Source organism: Mercenaria mercenaria, chromosome 13 (genome assembly GCF_021730395.1).
Source record: "Mercenaria mercenaria strain notata chromosome 13, MADL_Memer_1, whole genome shotgun sequence".
Taxonomy (NCBI): domain Eukaryota; kingdom Metazoa; phylum Mollusca; class Bivalvia; order Venerida; family Veneridae; genus Mercenaria; species Mercenaria mercenaria.
In genome coordinates, this window is record NC_069373.1 from 25,325,522 (window position 1) to 25,347,962 (window position 22,441).

At 33.7% G+C, this 22,441-nt stretch overlaps 1 protein-coding gene and 1 long non-coding RNA gene across 3 annotated transcripts in view; one reads left to right on the forward strand and one right to left on the reverse strand.

Moving 5' to 3' along the window:
- The window catches only part of LOC123529305 (fibulin-1-like), a 298,235-nt gene that overhangs the window by 251,153 nt on the left and 24,641 nt on the right, over positions 1-22,441 (reverse strand). For both annotated transcript variants that reach the window (XM_053521359.1, XM_053521357.1), the window contains exon 2: positions 18,248-18,430. In XM_053521359.1, coding sequence (XP_053377334.1) covers positions 18,248-18,430 — 183 coding nt within the window. The remainder of the gene's footprint in view (positions 1-18,247; positions 18,431-22,441) is intronic.
- On the forward strand, positions 14,744-16,130 carry LOC123529314 (uncharacterized). Its single transcript, XR_006682108.2, has 3 exons — positions 14,744-15,080; positions 15,382-15,510; positions 16,001-16,130. It is a non-coding gene; the product is annotated as an uncharacterized LOC123529314 (long non-coding RNA).

Genomic DNA, 22,441 nt, shown 5'->3' on the forward strand with positions numbered 1-22,441 from the left:
ACAAACAACTGTATTTTTGTATTTGTGATAAAATTGTTCATATTTGAATGAATTTACACAATAAAAATCATCCAGTTCATGTTACCACAATATCTTAACAAGAGCTGTCCGTAAGACAGCGCGCTCCACTATTCGGGGATTTGACAGTAAAATGAATATATGTCTGAATAAGAGACCTCTACTATAAAAGGAAGTTACAACAAGGGGCATAATTCCATCAAATACACAAATTAGAGTTATTAGGATTGTTACAAGAAATGCAGATGATGATGGTAAAGAAATATTTTGAGTTTCAAGTCATTATCTTATATAGTACCAAAGTTATGTCCAGAAAACGAAGTTTATTAAAAAAAATGAAGAGTAAGATAAGATAGTGGAACTAACAACCAACACAGATTTAAATTTACAGATTTATTAAAACAAGAGCTGTCTGATGACAGCGCGCTCGACTATTCGAAGAATTGATTGAAGAATGGGGTCAAAATATTTCCACGGATATTCAGACAAAAGAAATAAATAGATTAGACAAACAATGTTCCTGTATTACTTTGATTTTGATAAGTCTTGCACTAAATGGCAATATATGAGCCAATTTCAGTCCAAAAAGGGCCATAATTCAGTCAAAATAGTTATGTACTCTTGCCTACAGATGTAAATCATAATGATAAGCAAGTGTTCAAAGTTTAAAAGCCATATGTCAAATAGTTTTGACAAAACATGGACTTGTATGAAAACAGAACCAATTTCAAAGTCCAAAAAGGGCCATAATTCAGCCAAAATAGATGACAGAGTTAATATGTTCTCTTTCCTACAGATAGAGACTATTATATTAAACAAGTGATAAAAGTTTCAAAGCCATATGTCAAACACTTTACAAAAGTATGAACTGGTACGAAAAACTTAACCAAGATGTCTAAGTCAAAAGGGGCCATAATTCAGCTAAAATCCCTGATGGAGTTATGTACTCTTGCCTATAACTGAACATGGTGTTGGGTAAACAGGTGTTGTAAGTTTCAAAGCTTTATCTCAAAAGACTTTGTCAAAATATGAACTGGTACGAAATATTATCCCAGATTTCTTAGTCAAAAAGGGCCATAATTCAGCCAAAATCCTTGATGGAGTTATGTGCTCTTGCCTATACCTGGACATGGTGATGGTAAACAAGTGTTGAAAGTTTCAAAGCTTTATCTCAAAAGACTTTGTCTAAATATGAACTGGTACGAAAAACTGAACCAAGATTTCTAAGTCCAAAGGGGCCATAATTCAGCCAAAATCCCTGATGGAGTTATGTACTCTTGCCTATAACTGGCCATGGTGATGGTAAACAAGTTTTGAAAGTTTCAAAGCTTTATCTTAAAAGACTTTGTCAAAATATGAACTGGTACGAAAAACTGAACCAAGATTTCTAAGTCAAAAGGGGCCATAATTCAGCCAAAATCCTTGATGGAGTTATGTGCTCTTGCCTATAACTGGACATGGTGATGGTAAACAAGTGTTGAAAGTTTCAAAGCTTTATCTCAAAAGACTTTGTCTAAATATGAACTGGTACGAAAAACTTAACCAAGATTTCTAAGTCGAGAGGGGCCATAATTCAGCCAAAATCCCTGATGGAGTTATGTACTCTTGCCTATAACTGGCCATGGTGATGGTAAACAAGTGTTGAAAGTTTCAAAGCTTTATCTTAAAAGACTTTGTCAAAATATGAACTGGTACGAAAAACTTAACCATGATTTCTAAGTCAAAAGGGGCCATAATTCAGCCAAAATCCCTGATGGAGTTATGTGCTCTTGCCTATAACTGGCCATGATGATTGTAAACAAGTGTTGAAAGTTTCAAAGCTTTATCTCAAAAGACTTTGTCAAAATGTGGACTGGTACGAAAAACTTAACCAAGGTGTGACGCCGACGCCGTGGTGAGTAGGATAGCTCTACTTATTCTTCGAATAGTCGAGCTAATGACCAACGTTTCAACTCTTCACGAGTCTTCATCAGGGTGAACAAATAACAGAAACAAATCTACTAAGGTATAAAAATTCGGGAGCAAATGTCACGGATGTATGTCTAAAAATAGAATTGTAAATATTGTCCTAGGGAGCAGTTGTCATTTAGTGTTAGTGAAAATTATTATAGAAATCGTAGAGATAATTAACAGTTCTTTTAAAAAATGCCATAGATTGAATAAATACTTATTTGAATGTCTAGTAATGTTGTTCTTTCATCTTGGCACACAGTGTCTATACTTGTGTTGCTGGTGGATGGTGAGGGGTCTGTTGATCGGATGGATGATTCTGGTAATGGAGACAGTAACATTGGTCTTTTCATTTTGTGTAGGATTTTTTTAACTGATGTTGTTTTGGGTGTAGATTCTTCCTTCAGCCAATGTTTGCTTCCTGGAACTGTTCTAAATTTAGGTGTAGCTTCAAATGGCAGTGTCCATGGTTTAACTTTTTCTGCTGCTGGTTTAGGTTTAGTGTCCTCATATCTAGTTTTGAAACGCGTCAATGGTGTGTAATGTTGTTCTGTTGAGAATATTTTTAAGTGTTCCCTCCTGCTGAATGTGTTATCACAAGTGATGCATACATATTTAATTCTAAATTTTTCGTGCGTTTCGTAGTGTCGTCTGAAGTTGCCCAGGTATCCTTTGATGAATTTTTTGCATTTGTTGCATTGTCTTAAGGTTTTGTTGATTTTGGTAAATGCGTCATCGGGTAATTTCTTCTTAAAAAAAAATTAAGTATAAAAGGGGTATAATTTGGTCAAAAATACAAATCAGAGTTATGGGGATTGTTACCACACATGCAGATGATGGTGATAAAGATGCATTTTAAGCTTCAAGTCTTTATCTTATATTGCATTAAAGTAATATCCAGAAAGCGAAGATTGCAAAAAAAAGTTTAAGTACAAAAGGGGCATGATTCTGTCAAAAATACAATTAGAGTTATGGGGTATGTAACCACACATGCAGATGATGATTATAAGCAAATATTTTTAATTTCAAGTCATTATCTTTTAAAGTACCAAAGATATGTCTATTTATAAAGCTTTCGAAAAAATTTAACATGAAAATAATTCCAAGTATAACTCCTTGGTGACCTTGACCTTGGGTATAATGGGCCCAGCCCCTGAATATACTATGTTTGTATGCTGGTCAATGTTTATGAGAACTTACAGTAAGATATAAGCAAAAGTGACAAAGTTATGACCGAAAAACTTTAACCTTAAAAATAACCTAAGTATAAGACCTTGGTGACCTTGACCTTGGATCAAATGGGTCCAGTCCCTGTATATATTTTGTTTGCATACTGGACAATGTTTATGTAAAGTTACAGTAAGATATAAGCAAAAGAAACTAAGATATGACAGAAAAACAAGGTTGCCAAAAAATTTAACCTTAAAAATAACCTAAGTATAACCACGGGGGAGGAAGTGTCACATGAAGGATGGAGTTCTTCTGATAACCTGTCATGTTTTCTTCTGATAACTGTTACGGAGTTCCTGGAAAACGTTACGGAGTTCGTCTGATTTCTGAATGACGTGCCAAGGAATCGTAGAAAAAAATGGTAATTATTTATCTTTAAATAGAGAGAATGGGCTGTAAAACTAAAGTTTGATGATCAAGGTTGCCTGATGTCTTGTGCTATGCGTAAGAAAAAACTGTTTAGTCTAATAATCAGCCCCACTACTTTGAAAAGAAGACATTTTGAGTAAAATATCGAAATCGGTTGCTCATTCATACATATTATTCTTCTTATTCACGTTCTTAATCCGCAGCACATGCAGTAGAATAATTTTAGTGCAAAGTTGCAAACATATACCACTTTCTAACAATTTTATGCCCGATTTTTCAAATGTTACGGAATTCCGGTGATAACTCTGAAGATGTCACAGAATTCTTATGATAACTTTTATTACTGCCAAGGTGTTTCTTGAGCTATGTTAAGATACTTTTTAGCTAATTTTATTATTTAAAAAGGGTGTTAACGATGTTCTAACGTAATATATTTATCCAAAGCACAGTAATGTGGTTATATAATGTACAGTATGAGTCTTTTGTAAAGTTTAAAACTATATGCAGTCTAATGACATATATAGTAAAATATGAATAGATAATAAATGCAGTAAATTGTATTTTTTCGTTCTATCAATGGATGTGCTAATGTTCGTGAACAACGATTTATTGGTTTCCGTTTTGATTGATCACTGAATTGAAATCAAATCCGTTATCTTTAATTTAGGGTACATCTATTTGCTGCATTTGCAGAGGCTGTCTGTTTCTGAAGTGGTTGATCGGATTAATGATAAAAAATAATGCTATATAGTATGATTTACCATGATAATTATAACTTTACCATCATAATTTTTTAAATCCTTCATATAGTTGACACTGAAAAAGTACAGTTACAATGCGACACTACACAACACAGAGAGCGAGCTACCGCTTCATGTGTAATCAGTTGACATGAGTCATATGATGCTATAGCATATTTACCACAGATTTGAGGCAGATAACCGACATGTTCGTAATGTGACTGGCGTTAATACTGCAGTATTGTCATTACATCTTACAGAATGCATATAATTTTCGATGCGCTGAATACTGCGTACCAAATAGGGGGTTGTCATCCTCATACGTGCATATACTATTTGTCATATAGAATATCATAATAAGTGAATAATGTGAATTTTAAAGTGCTATCTAAATGCTATAAGATGAATAGAATGGCATTTTAGAGTTTAGCTGGAAATATTATAAAGTAAGAGGATTCTGCACTTTCTTACAATAGAATCCACAATGTAATTTCCAAGCCAATTATTTATGAAATAATAAATATGTCCCTATATTTTATCAGTTAATAAAATATGGGCAGGAGTTCGGATGCGTAATAATTAAATCACGAGTGCGTAGCACGAGTGATTTAATATTCGCATCCGAACGACTGCCCATTTTTATTAACTGATAAAATTATTGGAACATATTTATTATTTCGATTCTAACCATGAAAATTCTGCGCATTTTACAGCACTACATTTTAGCTCAATATGTCATTCGGCTGGCCATATGCTATTACAAAAACCTCCCACGAATGGAAAGCGTTGCATAAAACGGAATTTTCCGATATTCATTAAATTTTAATTAAAGTATTAAGTTGTGAAAATGCTATTTTCAATAATATCTAAGGTCAGATATAGAAATCAGATGTAAATACTTTATTCAAACCTTATATATATGCAGTTTCTTAAAATAGTACACGTCACTACATGATGGCACTGAAACATACACGCCAGAACATTGCGGCATATAAACACGTAAACACTTGAGTCTGGAAGATTGGAACATGAATTATAATTTTATTTTAGTAATGTCAAAGTAGAATCTAGTTGACATTCGTGGTGCTTACAGCGCAGAAATTGTAAACTACGTACACGACCAGATAGATGCACTGATGTTGAGGTTGAAACTTACCGGGCTGAAACATTTTCTTACGGTAAAAATATAAACAATAAATTCATCAGTTAGAAATTGTTTGTTTCAGAAAATTTGATGTACATTTTATTACTGTTGAGCGCAAATAACCAATCTGCGCTATTTACCAAACGCGCAGCGCATATAACAAATTTTTGTACGTTGGTTATATGCGCAACGATTTACCAATCGTTGCGCAGGATAAACTTAATTTGCGCGATTTACCAAATGCGCAGCGCAAATAACAAATGTAACTTTATATATCAGAAATTTGCCTTTCGTATTTGATAAATCATGCAGTTGGTCAATTTATTAATAAATATAGATGTCAAATGCTGAATATCTTGGTACTTAAATTATGTGTCATAAATTTGTTTCTACAACAGTAAATTCACGGCAGTCGGTCACCAGGTTTCAATACCTCCGATCTTATACAAGATGCAATAAAACCCAAACATGCGTGAAGGTGTGATTTCCTCCAGCTTGCACACGTCGTCCTCTGGTATGTTTTAGGATATTTTCATAATTTTCTACTTCACCCGAGCACACACTTAGCAAAATATTGTTTTTATTATATTGAAATATCTTGAAATTTCACAATAATATTCTTTTTACCAACGGGAGCATATCTCTCAACATGTCTAAGATAAAAGATGAAATAAAAATGTCACAGAATTAAAAGAAAATTCTTACAGATCTTATCTATATTATTATTATTATTTTATAGTATAAAATCAATTGAATAAAGAGTAGGCCTAATTTTCATCAAAACGTAAACGAAATTTTATATTTTGTAGCTGCACAAGATATGTGTTCGGTGCCCTGCGCTAAATGAAAATCTGGAAATTACTCTGATAATTTAATTATCTTTTATAAATCATATTAACTTTTACTTAGATTTACGATTACAGACTAAAACTATAGTTTTTTTACAAATCTAAACGGATCTATAATGTTACACTTGTAACTTGCGTGGGAGGTCGGTCCTGCGCTAATAGCAAAGTTTGAAATTACACTGTATTTCAAATATATTTCATTCATAAAACATACTATTTATGTAACTTTTAAATGAATACAGTAAAAGAATGATTAGAAAAAGAGTGATTTCTGTCATAACGAGAACGAAATATTAAATTTTTTATCCGCGCAAGATGTGTGTCTGCGCTAATAATAAATCTGGAAATTACTCTGATAACTTGAAAATCTTTTAGAAATCATATTAACTTTTACTTTGATTTACGATTACTGACTAAAACTATAGTGTTTTTACAATTCTTAATGGATCTATAATGTTACACCTGTAACTTGCGTGGGAGGTCCGTTCTGCGCTAATAGCAAAGTTTGAAATTACACTGTATTTCAAATATATTTCATTCATAAAACATACTATTTATGTAACTTTCAAATGAATACTGTAAAAAAAATGATTAGAAAAAGAGTGATATCTGTCATAACGAGAACGAAATATTACATTTTTTATCTGCGCAAGATGTGTGTCTGCGCTAATAATAAATCTGGAAATTACTCTGATAACTTGAATATCCTTTATAAATCATATTAACTTTTACTTTGATTTACGATTACAAACTTAAACTATAATTTTTCTAAATGGATCTATAATATTACACCTGTAACTTGCGTGGGAGGTCGGTCCTGCGCTAATAGCAAAGTTTGAAATTACACTGTATTTCAAATATATTTCATTCATAAAACATACTATTTATGTAACTTTAAATGAATACTGTAAAAGAATGATTAGAAAAAGAGTGATTTCTGTCATAACGAGAACGAAATATTACATTTTTTATCTGCGCAAGATGTGTGTCTGCGCTAATAATAAATCTGGAAATTACTCTGATAACTTGAATATCTTTTATAAATCATATTAACTTCTACTTTGATTTACGATTACAGACGAAGACTATAGTTTTTTTTTACAATTCTTAATGGATCTATAATGTTACACCTGTAACTTGCATGGGAGGTCGGTTCTGCGCTAATAGCAAAGTTTGAAATTACACTGTATTTCAAATATATTTCATTCATAAAACATACTATTTATGTAACTTTCAAATGAATACTGTAAAAAAAAATGATTAGAAAAAGAGTGATTTCTGTCATAACGAGAACGAAATATTACATTTTTATCTGCGCAAGATGTGTGTCTGCGTAATAAATAAATCTGGAAATTACTCTGAAACTGAATATCTTTTAAAATCATATAACTTTATCTTTGATTTACGATTACAAACTTAAACAATAATTTTTTCTAAATGGATCTATAATATTACACCTGTAACTTGTGTGGACGTCGGCCCTGCGCTAATAGCAAAGTTTGAAATTACACTGTAATTTCAAATATATTCATTCATAAAACATAAATTTATGTAACTTCAAATAACTATTGTAAAAAAAATCTTGTGCAGATAATAAATGGTAATATTCGTTCTCGTTATTGACGGAAATCACGCTTCTTTCTATTTTTTTTCTACTCCCAAAACAGTTTTATGAAGTTACATAAATAGTATCTTTTTAGAATTGAAATATCTTTGAAATATCAGCGTCAGTTCATAATTTGCTATTAGCGCAGGAACAACATCCCGCGCAGCCTTGAGCTTTATTGCATATTGTATCATACTGCAGATACTGAAACCTGCTGACAGACTCCCATGAATTTACTGATGTTGAAATAAATTTATGACACATTTTTAAAACCTAGATTTGCAATATCAGTCTGTAATTGTTAAACAATGTAAAAGTTAGCATGGTTTATGGCAGTTATTCATGTTATCAGAGTAATTTCCAGATTTTCTATTAGCGCAGGATACATCTTGCGCAGCAACAAAATTTCGTTCACGTTCTGGCGAAAATTACTCTTTTGTACTACAAAACATTAAAAGATATCAATACGATCTGTAAGAAATAATCAATATATATTTGAAATATCGGTGTCATTTCAGGATTTGATATTAGCGCTGGATCGACATCCCGCACAGGCTACGGCGTTTAAAAGTCAAAAAAAAATAAATGAAAAAACTTGTGTTATGAAATATACTTTGGATATTTTGTATCATTTTAAAGTTTTTTAACACCTATGACAAATGACTCTTAATACCGTCTACAACAGAAATTTTTAGTCCATAAACTACCAGGGACGTGAGCATCTCATTGAAATTACCGCATAATTACGCTCATTTACTTAAAAAAAATGTTTTTCTTGTTCTTTACAAATTAAGCACAGTCAATTCACACCTTTATGCGTGCCTGATCACCATCAGTTTTAAAATTAAACTGTTTTATGTAGGCCTGGCCTACAAGTCTAACCCTCTAATGATATTCAATTCTATCGGAAGATATCATCCATATGTTAAAAGCGCAGACTCATTTACCAAACGCGCAAGACAGTTACCCTGCGCATATAAGAAATATATAAGGTTGCCCGATTTACAAATCGTTGCGCAGATAACAAATTGGTTATTTGCGCTGCGCGATTTACCAAATGCGCAGATTGGCTATATGCGCGTAACATTACTACTGCTTAGCACTGAAAAAGTCGAGTATTTAGTGGGCATATAACGGAAGCAGAATAGAATCTCACAGTCATGTTACAATCGTAGGGTGGAATGGAACAGCTATATTTTATCGTAGATTCATGTATAGGCGATTTCACTACATGTTTATATAGCAACTGCTGCGGATCGTGTTAGAAATGAAAATAAGAGTATATTTCTGTAACTGTTTAACACTGTACATCATTTATGTGCAATTTGTATTTAAAAAATTAACCACAGTTAGCCAGATCATCATTATTAGTGTACACAGTCCCTTTAAAAGTAACATCTAGTCAGAATAACAAATATAACACTAAAAACTTATCATTGGAACTCAAAAACAATCATACCGTACATTATATAACCACAATACTGTGCCTTGGATAAATATATTACATTAGAACATCGTTAACACCCTTTTTAAATAATAAAATTAGCTAAAAAGTATCTTAACATAGCTCAAGAAACACCCTGGCAGTAATAAAAGTTATCATAAGAACTCTGTGACATCTTCAGAGTTATCACCGGAATTCCGTAACATTTGAAAAATCGGGCATAAAATTGTTAGAAAATGGTATATGTTTGCAACTTTGCACTAAAATTATTCTATTGCATGTGCTGCAGATGAAGAACATGAATAAGAAGAATAATATGTATGAATGAGCAACCGATTTCAATATTTTACTCAAAATGTCTTCTTTTCAAAGTAGTGGGGCTGATTATTAGACTAAACAGTTTTTTCTGATGCATAGCACAAGACATCAGGCAACCTTGATCATCAAACTTTAGTTTTACACCCCATTCTCTCTATTTAAAGATAAATAATTACCATTTTTTCCTACGATTCCTTGGCACGTCATTCAGAAATCAGACGAACTCCGTAACAGTTATCAGAAGAAAACATGACAGGTTATCAGAAGAACTCCATCCTTCGTGTGACACTTCCTCCCCCGTGATAACAGCTTGGTGACCTTGACCTTGGGAATAATGGGCTCAGCCCCTACACGTACATTGTTTGTTTACTGGACAATGTTTATGTGAAGTTACAGTAAGATATAAGCAATAGTAACAAAGATATGACAGAAAAACAAAGGTTGCCGAAAAACTTTAACCAAGAAGGGTCACGCCGATGCCGACGCCGGGGCGAGTAGTATAGCCCCCCCTATTCTCCAAATAGTGGAGCTAAAAAATCACAGTCACAGTCTCTAAAAGAGTGCAAAGTAATTTCCAAAATAATGAGTTTTCAACTTCTTTTTGAAAACATCTAATGTGTCAGAGTTCCTGATTTCGAGAGGCAATTCATTCCAGAGTTTAGGTCCAACAGTACCAAAACTTCTGTCGCTGAACGTTTTGCGCTTGTTGAAAGGAACAACGAAACACCCAGTAACGGAATTTGAAGAACGCAAGTTCCTTGTCTGTGTTTGTTTTATGAGAAGTTCTGAAAGATATTCTGGAGAATTTCCAACTGAACAATTATACATGTAGGTGAGCATTTTGAATGTGATTCTGGCTTTGATAGGTAGCCAGTGAAGATCATAGAGCGCTTACTTGGAACTGTCATATTTTCTTCAATTTAGGACAAGTTTTGCACACATGTTCTGAATTTGTTGCATTTTGTTTACCTCGCTTTGAGCAATACCATACAGAATGACATTGCAATAATCTAAATGGGATATCACCAATGACAGCACAAGAGTTTTTGCAACCTCTTTGGTAAGATATTTCCGGATACATTTTATTCTGAAGTAGTTGAGCATTGCTGTTCTACACTTTCGTTTTATATGCTCTTTTAGATTCAAGTTTTCATCCAGGTATGCACCTAGATAGCGAATAAATCTCACTGATTTCACTTCATCACCTACAATGCACATTTTGTCAGTTGCACACTTAGAGAGCTGTTGCCTACTACCAAACATGATGAACTCGGTTTTGGAAGTGTTCATTTTGAGCTTATTTTCATTCATCCAGTTGTTGATTGTTATAGCACATTGTTCAAGTTCTTGTATTGCCTGGGATTCGACTGTTGGAGATGGTGGTTTAAAGCGTTTATTAGCAGTGTGGTCATCCGCAAAGCCATAAACTGAAATCGACGGCAGAATAACATCAAACAGTGTCCCCGCATATGTCAAATAGAGCCATGGTCCTAAGCAACTCCCTTGTGGAATGCTACAATGTAACTGGCATGGAAAGGACATGGCTGAATTGACACTTACACAGCAACTTCTGGGGTGCAGATAGGAATCAGCCCAGCTCAGTGCTGTTCCACAAACGCCATACTGCTTGTTCAACACATCAACGAGAATGTCACTACAGTATCAAAGGCGGCACTGAGATCGATGGCAATTAGCGCCGTAACTTCTTTCTTTTCCATAGCATCCAGTAAATCATTTTCTAGATGTAACAATGCTGATTCACAAGAATGGTTTTTCCTGTAAGCAGATTGATTTTTGGGTAGAAGACTGTGTTTGTTTACATGATCGCTGAGTCTGAACAGAGCTGCTTTTTCAATAAGTTTTGACCAAAACGAGAGGTTGCTAACAGGCCTGTAGTTTCCAAATTCAAGTTCGATACCCACTTTCTTCAACAAAGGTCTTACAATTGCCTGTTTCCATTTTGTTGGAAAGATACCTTCACGCAACGACAAATTTACCAATCTGATAATAACAGGCAACTGTTCATCTAAGTACGATTTTAGCACTTTTGTTGGCAGAATATCAAGTTCACATGATTTCCTCTGTAGTTGGTGTATAAGTTTTCTAACTTCTTCCTCACCCAGATCTTTAAGACTGTCAAAACAAGTAATATCTTTTTCACATGGTTGAAAATTATCGAAATGTTTCAACGATTCTCGAATTTTTTCGATTTTGTTCATGAAATGATCTGCAAATTTCTCTGCCAGTGTGCTGTCATGTCCAGTTGGCATAGGGTTCTCAGACCTAGTGCCAGTTGTATCAGATACAAATCTATAAAGCTTTTTCGAGTCACCTTTGGCATTTAGAACTTTTTCACTCAGAGCTGATCTTTTCTCATGTTTGAGTTCTTTTTCGTAGTTTTTACATGCTGTTTTAAAGGCTTCATACAGATGTGATTGTCTATGTTTCTTCCACAAACGTTCAGATTTGCGAGCCGCTCTTTTAGGATGAAGGAGTTTTTCTGTGAACCAGGGTTTTGAAGCACGAGGGATGATTGTTTTTTCTATAAATGGTGCGTGTGAGTTCATAATCTTTTCTACTGCTGTCTGAAATTCATCAACAAAAGAGTAGACATTATCACTTTCGATGGTCATTTCTCTCAGATTACTTGAAAATGTGTTCGTATCCATGTCTTTGAAATTTCTAAAAAGCACCACCTCACTGGTTATATTTTCCTTTTTAACATTTGTCACAAATTTGACTGCACAGTGGTCAGAAATATATGGACCCTGTTCACAAGAAACTACTTCAACACCATTCACCACTTCTGTAAGGACTAAATCAAGAACGTTACCACCAGTGTGTGTACTAAATTGTACATGCTGTTGCACACCTATGGCATACAAGGAATTGTTGAATTCTGTTACTGCATTTGTGTCATCGTCGATGTGAAGATTAAAGTCACCCATGACCATTACATTTGAATACTCCATATATTGAAAGAATTCTGTGACAAACTGTGAACAAGTTGACAAAGATGGAGGTCTGTATATCCCAACTACATGCATAGTAATGTTCTTGAAAATCAACTGCCAAACACCATATTCAAAACTGTGAGAATTTCCAGCTGATAGTTTGCACATGTTTACAGTAGATCTACATGTCAGTGCAACACCACCACCTACCCTATTTTGCCTGTTTGTAACGCTCAGTTTATAGCCATTTTGACTGAGATCAGACGTTTCATTCATATTGATGTTGTTTGTCATTCGAAAACCAAGTCTCTGTAAGAAGGGCAAAATCTATCTTTTCCTCATGTAATAATTGACCAATAAGAACATCTTTGTTTACTGCTGAGCGACAATTCAGCATCAAACAATCATGTAAGCTGTTCATTTTGTCTATCAATTAATTCCCATTTTTCTTAGGATATACAATTTTGCTAAAGTTTACACCTCCGACAGCCACTGGTTTACCGCAACCACTTTTGCTATTGTTCAAGGCTTGTGCCTTCAGGCGACCAGCTCTTTTTCCTCTGTACTGGTTCAATATTCTCAAATCTTTTAACCTTGATAACACAATCTGATTAGGTCTACACCTTGTTGATTGTCTAATTCGGTGTAGAAAATTGCTGTCATACATAATAAGATCCATTATTGAAAACCATAATGGTGAGCGAAAGTTCACAAAGTGTTTATCAACAATAAATATTTCAAGTTTATATATGTGATTGTTTCTGATGCTGATTCTGGATCAACACATGCAGTAATCCAAAAAATAATGACGCAAACACACCCGTGCAGAAATTATTCCAAGGTAAAAGAATTTCCTGGGAATTTCCTGGGAAATCTTTCTATCCTGGTATGAAAATCCTGGTATTCAAGAAAAGCTAGGATCCTTGGATTTTTAGGACCTTGGACCAGGATAAAACCAAGAAAATACCAGGAATTTAATGTTACAATAAAAATAACAGGGAGACCTAGGAATTTAACATATTAAATACCAGGAAAACCAGGAGGAGCTAGGAATTCTTATTTTCAGATTTGTAAGCTACACACAAAAAGTCAAATTCCTGGTATCCTGGTACCTGGGAAAAGCAGTCTTCATACAATTCCCAGTAAATCCTGGTAGCCAGGAATAGAAATTGCTGCAGAAAAATTTTTAAGTCAGAACAATGGGAAAAGTTTTTAAATTCATTAATTCATTACTTTCCTCTTTTTTTATACAGGTACACGTATTCAAATAAATTGAAATGAAACAAGAAATCTAAAGTAGAAAAAAATCACTTCTTATAGTTTGCAAAAAACACAAGTTTCTAAATTAATTAGATATAGTAATCATTTTAATATAATTGCTTCTTTTCTTTATTATTGAACATTTCAAACAATAGCACATACAAGTATATAAGTAAAACATTAAGTTTTATTAGGGTTAAATGTCATATAGCCAAAGAAAGGTACTATTCTGCTAGTCTGTTGCATTACCATAACATGATTAATCTATAGCTTGACTGGTTCACAGTCATTAGATATCTAAGGGTCAATAAAATATTCTGCTGTTCAGTTGATGTATCAATAGATAGAGAGAGATAACTGATACCAGATGGTATCCTTATAGGTCACAATAGCCTAAATAGTTTTCCCTATATATTCTATATAAAACTGACCTTTTTCAAAGAGCTACCAAACATAGCTAGACCCATTTCAGAGAACAAATCCTTACCTCATTTTAAAGAGTTATGATAAAACTGATATAAAATGAAGAGAAAAGTAGGGGTCATGTATCTTCTAAGAGAGATTTCTCTGGTCACATTTACTTACTGTAAACTGACATCAAAATCACACTGCTGTGACCTGGAAGTACTACTCATACTAAAATTGTGCTTGACTTCACCAAATACAACCTGCTCTCCCATTTTTCCTACCAAAATGTCAACAATACATCCACAATGAAATTTAAACAGAAACTAGCCTCAATTAAGACCTCTGTTGCCATGCCAAGTGAAAAATTAGTGTTCAAATACCTGGCAGCCATTACGCGACTAGATCAGATGGCTCCCGCGCTGGTTCCTTTAGTTTAGTTAGGCCTATATTTAGAAACCTCATCAAGATAAGAACCAATGAAAATGAAGATGCAATGTTTGGCTGCCAAAGCTCAAAAAGTAGTCCCAATTTTTTTCTGTTTCTTTTACTATTACAATCATCTATGCAAATTAAATCAGTAAATACATGAACAAATCTCCCCTTGTACTGTACATACAGATATCATTAGCACTCTAAATGTTCAATTCAGAACTTAAGCATACCAAAGGAAATTGCCCATGAATACGAAAATTTGAATGAACTGTAAACAGGAAGTTCTTTCTTGGAGGAAAACAAAATGGAGATAAACTTTGTTGCTAGAAATTTTAAAATGGCTATTAGACAGACATTAGGTAAGTCTCTTATACTAATTTATTTCAAAAAGTAATTTAATTCAATACACAACAAGATTAGAAAATATTAGATGGAAACAGGAACTTTATCAATCACAGAGACTTTCACCTGATTACGGGTACTTTTTGTCAGGAATTTACTAACATTAATGCCTTTAAGCAGCAATATATTTATATCTTTTAGAAATTTAATGTTGTTGTTTTTTTCTTGTAGAAATTTTAGGTAATTAGTACTGTGATTGCTATATATCTATGGCTTATTAAGACTGTCCAAACACTTAGTCACAAAAATATTTTTCAGAAAAAATGTGTTTATCAGAAGTATGTCCTCAGAAACACACATGCATGAATCATGATCAGTGACAACACTGCAGAACAGATTGGGATCACAGAGAGACATCATCAAACAGATCACATATGTTTCAGTATGGTAAATATTTTAACTAACACTGCAATTAGTGTCAAATTGGATAATCACTGTGTACTTCTGATTTTTAATTATTTCCCTTTTTGTATTTCCATGTGAAAGCTATTGGAATATGATATCCAAGATATATAAATGATACAATACTTTACGTCTGCTATCTTGCATTCAAGCTAGATCACCTGAAATTGATCAACATAAATTTCTTTGGGACAATCATATTGCTGCATGCTTATAAGACTGTCAAATCTTGAAAGCAACAGCAAAGACCCAAGCCCTAAGGTTGTATTTTTTACAACATTGGTGCCTGGTGAATCAATTTGGGTGATTTTCCAATTTTAGTAGCTAGGTACTCTGACAAATGATAGAGTTGACAGAAGCTTATGGAACAGTTAAATACATAATATAGATAATCTTATATTGTTTAAATTATTTTTATATTAATGATTTGTGATTTATGATTGTTATTTACATGTATTAATGTTGTCATTTTCAGAAATTGTTGGAATGAAGTTCCTGAACATTACTTCAGTGCTTCTGAAGCTGCCTAAAACCAACAGAACTCTAAAAATGTGTTTTTGTTGTTGTTGTATAAACTGTCAATAAATTATTATTTAATGAATTTTGAACTTGAACAGAAGTAATTATTATCTTCATCAAGAAATTTCCTGGGATCCTGGTTTTCTTAGATTTTCCTGGAATTTTCCTGGGATCCTGGTTTTCTTAGATTTTCCTAGGATCCTGGTGTTCCAAGACTTTCCTGGTTACCAGGTAGATTCCAGGATTTTCCTGGCTACCAGGTAGATTCCAGGGTTTTCCTGGTTACCAGGTAGATTCCAGGATTTTCCTGGTTACCAGGTAGATTCCAGGATTTTATATTCCTAGGTCATCCTGGAATATTCCTGTTCCAATACCGCACCTGGTATTTTCCTGGTCCCAGGACGGGCGTTTCCTGAGAAATTCCCAGGAATATTTCCCAGGATTTTCTCAGGAAATTCCTGGGAATTTCTACACGGGTATAATCCTGCACACTTTCACAAAAATACACTCAAAAAATTGAGTCTTCACTCCCACTATAAACGACAACAAAATCAAATCAAATCAGAGCTCAAAAAGTGCAGCCTAACACTATGGCGCATATATATTATATACTATGCTAGAGGGCCACCCATGAAATATTACTGTGTGTTACTTTGTCCTCTTGCAGGCCTCATGGTGGCCATGGCAACCAGAATACTGCATTGATGCAGGAAGGTCTAATACGGGGAGTAGAAACTCCGTATAAATCAATACATTTATCTGTATTATGCTGTCGTCCATACCTGTAAATATCGACCAGTCGTTAGCGATCGATATTTTGTTTTCGTCACTATCGATTAGCGTGTAATTAGCATATTACCTCATGTTAATCATGGAGCTATAACACTTATTGTTCAAAGGGTTTACCTGTCACATGTTAAGTGGCGATAATTAGATGATCAGAGATTGATCTAAAGGGATTCTGAAGCAAAAACAGCATGCGACTGCATGTGGTGATATGCTTAATTATTATGAATTAACTCGAGCTCACTTCCCTGAAGAAATATTTTACTTCGTAACTTCAAACCTTTATCAAAGGGCTGATTTTTGTTGGATTTGAATAAAAAAAATGGAAAATAACAGAAAGCTGACACTTTTCTTAATCTTGTAGAGCCATAATTATAATTATTGTTTATAATGTCAGATTTCTACATACAGAAACAAACATTCTTCTTGAACGTAGGGAATGTTTTAAACGAAATTGTTGTTTAAACTCCAAAAATTAGTTTAATAAATTTAATCTTAAAACTGATGTGTGAAAAATACAATGTATTTAAATTAAAATAACGATTTTTTTTTTTAAAAAAGGCAGACAACGAAGTTACATTTAGTATTCCGAACTTTTAGATAAAACTGCAGAAAATCATCTAGGTTTAACACGCATTTAAATGGTGAAGAACAGAGCAATATCATAAACAAATATTTTCAGGCAACAGTTTACAGTTTTGACTTGCTATTTTCATTAAAATATGTCCTAATTTTTTTGTTCTAAATACTCTGAATCAACAAGGCAAATATCATGTAAAAAACGACATCTTTCTCTCTGGGTAAGACAAGTCTAGATTTAGCCATTTTCACAGGGCGAAAAGTAACATTAATGTAGATATTTTCCATTTAAAAACAGACGCAGGCAATAATTTCATGGCAGAACTTCTGTTTTCAACAAAAAATTCAACAAATGCTTTCCCAGATTTTCACTGAAAGGACGAGTTAAACTGTAAGGTGTAAGTGTTTGAGTAATAGCAGAATAACCTACGGCATACGCTTCGATTGGGCGACAGCATAAGATAAGATAAATGCCGGTTTCCAGTCCCCGTATCAGTTGTTCCAGACTGATGACATAGATGTGAAGAAATGTGATGAAACTGACTTTCTTGTTTAGGAGTGGATGTTTTTTAAAGATATTGTGGACTAAGGATGACAAACATCAAACAATTTTAAAAGCTCATAACGAGCACGAGCTAAAAGGTAGTAATATGACATATTCTTATATTTTTCTTTTAAATGCACTTATTTGGCCAATCACTTAACCTTACTGTGATCCTTTTAAGGCAACAGCCCCTCTGGAATTTTACCAATTTTCATAAAGTTAACACCGGACATGGCTGATGATCATTTTTAAAGAATACCAGAGATATTTGAAGACTGATATATTTTTACATACCTTTGGTGCACATCTGGTCCTGTTTTGATTTCATGCAGCAGACTTCAAGCACTTGCCGACACAGAAGCTGGTCCCTAGTTTCAATTTCTGAGATCTCTCCATAGAAATCATCACAGTGGTCATTACTACTTGCCCAGTTGGTTCCCAGCTCACAACACACGTTTACAATTTCTGTAATGTTGGCTAATGAGAAAAAAATAAACTCTAGAGTTATCACTGAGTGATTCATACCCGCCAACTTTAAGACTTGTTTGAAACTAAAACTATCACTTAATGTGATTCATATGCCAACTCAAAGTCTTAACAGAATATCAGATATGGGACATGTTACATTCACTTTGACTGTGTTCGAGCATATTTAATTTCCCTTCAGCAAAGTCAAACTTAAACTAGAATTGTGTCTATTGGACACAGATGCTCCCACATACTGTGCCATCCTCTATATAGCAAAGTTTTAATACAGCCCATCTTCACATGAAGGATGTTCGACTAAATGTTTGAAGCAAATTGTATTCAGATAAGGTTGTGAATCTGAGCAACTTTGAATCCATTTCTTCAGAAAGTGTATGAGGAGTTGAACACACCCAATTTCAATACTATGGCCTATTTTGTGAAATTAAGAAAGGGCCATAACTCTAGAAAAAATAGCCACAGAAAAAAAAGTCCATTATTTATGGTCATCTTGACATCAAGGTCCTTCATTTGTGAAACTTTCAACCATATCCATTCAAAAGTGTTTGAGGAGTTGGACATAAGATGTTCTTTATATTCTATATAGCAAAACTATCAAGGGCCATAACTGCAGTAAAAATAGTCACAGCAAAAGTTCCTTCCTTTATGGTCATCTGCACATCAAGCTTGTTCATCTGCGAATAGTTTGAAGCAAATCAAGGCTAATAGTGTGGGAGGAGTTGCACACACAAGATTTTTCTCTATAGAGCAAAACTATAAAATATCCATAACTGCAGTAAAAATAGTAACAGAATTTTCTTTTTCCTTTATGGTCATCTGCACATCAAGCTTTTCATCTGTGAACAGTTTGAAGCAAATCAGGCTAATAGTGTGGGAGGAGTTGCACACACAAGATTTTTCTCTATATAGCAAAACTATAAAAGATTCATAACTGCAGTAAAGATAGTAACAGAAAAAAAATCTGTCTTTATGGTCATCTGCACATCAAGCTTTTCATCTGTGAACAGTTTGAAGCAAATCAGGCTTATAGTGTGGGAGGAGTTGGACACACAAGATTTTTCTCTATATTCTATATTGCAAAACGATTAAGTGGCTTTGCCAGTAAAAGGGACTTAACTCAATCAAATATATAATCAGAGTTATGCGGATTGTTTCTTCTTGTGTAGCCTTTAATAGTACATAACTATTTTAAGTTTCAAGTCAATATCTTTGAAAGTAACAGAGATATTGGACATTATATAAAAACTTTAACCAAAAAATTCTAAATTAAAAAGTGGCATAACTCTGTCAAAATTCAAATCAGAGTTATAGGGATTGTTTCTCCTGGTGTAGCCTTTGATAGTAAATAACTATTTCAAGTTTCAAGTCAATTGCCGGAGCGAGTGCAATAGCTCTACTTTTTCTTAGAAATAGTCACACACAAAAATTCCTTCCTTTATGCACTCCAAGGTTGTTCATCTGTAAAAGTTTGAAGCAAATCTGCCTAAAAGTGTGGAAGGAGTTGGACACACAAGATAAATGTGGGGGCATAAAAAAGGTGCAAAAAGGGATATGACTTTATCACTATTTAGGGCAGAGTTATGGTTACTGTGCCTTTCAGTTCCTGTTCACAATGTTAAATTAATTTCCCTTCAGTTGATTAAATGGTATTCTCTTAAATTCAAAACTGTGAAAAATTAAATACAATTACAGAGGGAGACAATTTTGTTAAAAAAAATATTTAGAGTTATGGTACTTGCTATATAAACTTCCTCCTGAGCAAATTTCAATGAAATACCTCCACTAGTTTCAGAGCTATTTAAGACACCATCTTGAAAGTTTGATTTTTCAAAATAAAATACACAGTTCACATAGAACTTGACTTGAGGTGTGTATTATTTCATTATATTTACATTCACCCTATTCTTTTCCATTGAAAATTATGATGATTTTGTATGCACAGTAAAAGGAAAGGCTCCAACATGACATCAATGCTGCTTAGTGATAACGGGTCGCTGTTTTGACAACCTCTGCATATAGTCAGGGAGAACATTCCTTAGATTACGTAACAGTTGTTCCGTGTAGTGAACAGAATGGCTGGGAAGCTGATTTTAATGTTAAACAAAACAAAATGTGTGCAATTTAAATAAAATAATCTTGTTTACAAATGGAAAGGAAATATAATGTAAATATTAGAAATGAATTAATTTTTCTCGGAATTATGCAAAATGAACACCAGAATAGGATCGGTAAATTAAACATGAATCGCTAGTGCGATTCATAGATTTGCCAATCCTATTCTGTAGTTCATATCGCATGAACACCGAAAATTTCATTTCTTAAATAATTCCACATTGTGTGAAGATGTTGCGATTTTATTTCAAAGTGCAAAAGGTGAAGTCATTTTGTAAAAATAGTCAGAATTATGGTAACTTGTACATGAACTTGCTTTATGATCCTTAAGCAATGGTCACATTTACGTTCACGCACGTAGTTGGTCGTAGTTCATTTTAAACGTAGTTTGTCGTACGTTGAAGTACGTGTAAGTACGAACAACTACGTTCAACTACGAGTAAATCTGGTAGGGTTAACTAGGGTATCACTACGTCTTACCACGAGTTACTACGTTACACTACGTATATACTACGATCGAAGTACGAACAACTACGACAAATTACGATCAACTACGTTGAGCTACGGAAAAGCGTTTAGCCGTAGTGGAGCCCTAGTTTAGTTTAGCCATAGTGGAGCCCTAGTTGATCGTAGTTGAACCGTACTGTCGATGTGTTTTTCTTGTACTACGATCAAAAACGATACACACTACTGTTAAGTACGATCAAGTACGTTTATCTAAGATCAACTACGTTCAAACTACGGTCACAGTAGGGTCAAAACTTCGTAGTTAATCGTAGTCAGATTTTGAACATGTCGAAAAATTATTTGCTTACTACGGACAAATCATAAGTTTGAACTACGATCATTACTACGTTTGACTACGATTATCTACGTGTAACTACGCTTAGTACGATCAACTACGATCAAGTACGATCATTCCTTACTACGATTAACTACGTGTAGTGTGACCACGCCATTACAATCTGTTAAAAAGTTCAGTACAATACCTTCATTGTTTCTGAGATTTAAAAAAAAAAAAAAAAAAAAAAAAAAAAAAATTGCTATATTTTCTGAGTAAAAAGGGGGAATAATTTTGTCAAAATAAAAGACAGAGTTAAAAAAGTTCATAATTATGTAAACTTTGATTTGTATGAAGTTTCCATCAAAAGCATGGATAATTTTCAGAAATATTAAATGTAAATTTTTGGTCATTTTCCATGTGAAAAAACGGAAATAATTTTGCCAAAACAAAAGCCAGAGTTATGGGACTTGATATGTTGTCTTGACTTATGAACCTGTTTTCAAGTTCAAGTGCAATATTTCCATTTGTTTCAGAGATGTTCAAAGAAATGATCAATTCTGTCTAACTTTCTAAGTCAAAAAAGAGGAAAATTTTGTCAAAATAACAGACAGAATTATAAAACTTGGTGTGTAAACTAACATTATCATCTCAAATGTTTGTGTGAAATGTCAATCAAATGTATACATAGGTTTAAGAAATATTGAGAAGAAGGTCAATTTTTGAAAAAATTTCAAGATAATTTTTTCAAAACAAAAGTCATAGTTATGGGACCTGGTATGTGAACTTGTCTTAGTTCTAAGTTACAAAAGGAAATAATTTCGCACAATGAAAGCAAAGTTTATGTAGCTTGTCCTGAGAGGTCATCTCGATCATGATGCTGAAGACATTTTGTGAAGTTGGAAAAGGTTTGGCCTAGTAGTTTCTGAGAAACCTGCTTACATGCTAAACTTGAACCTGTAATTCTAAGTTAAAAAGGGGCATAATTTTGACAAAATAAAAGGTAAAGTTATGTAACTTGTCCTTGGGGGTCATCTCATGATGCCAAAGATATGACTTTATGTGAAGTTTGGAAGTATTTGGCCTTGTAGTGTCTGAGAAACCCGTTA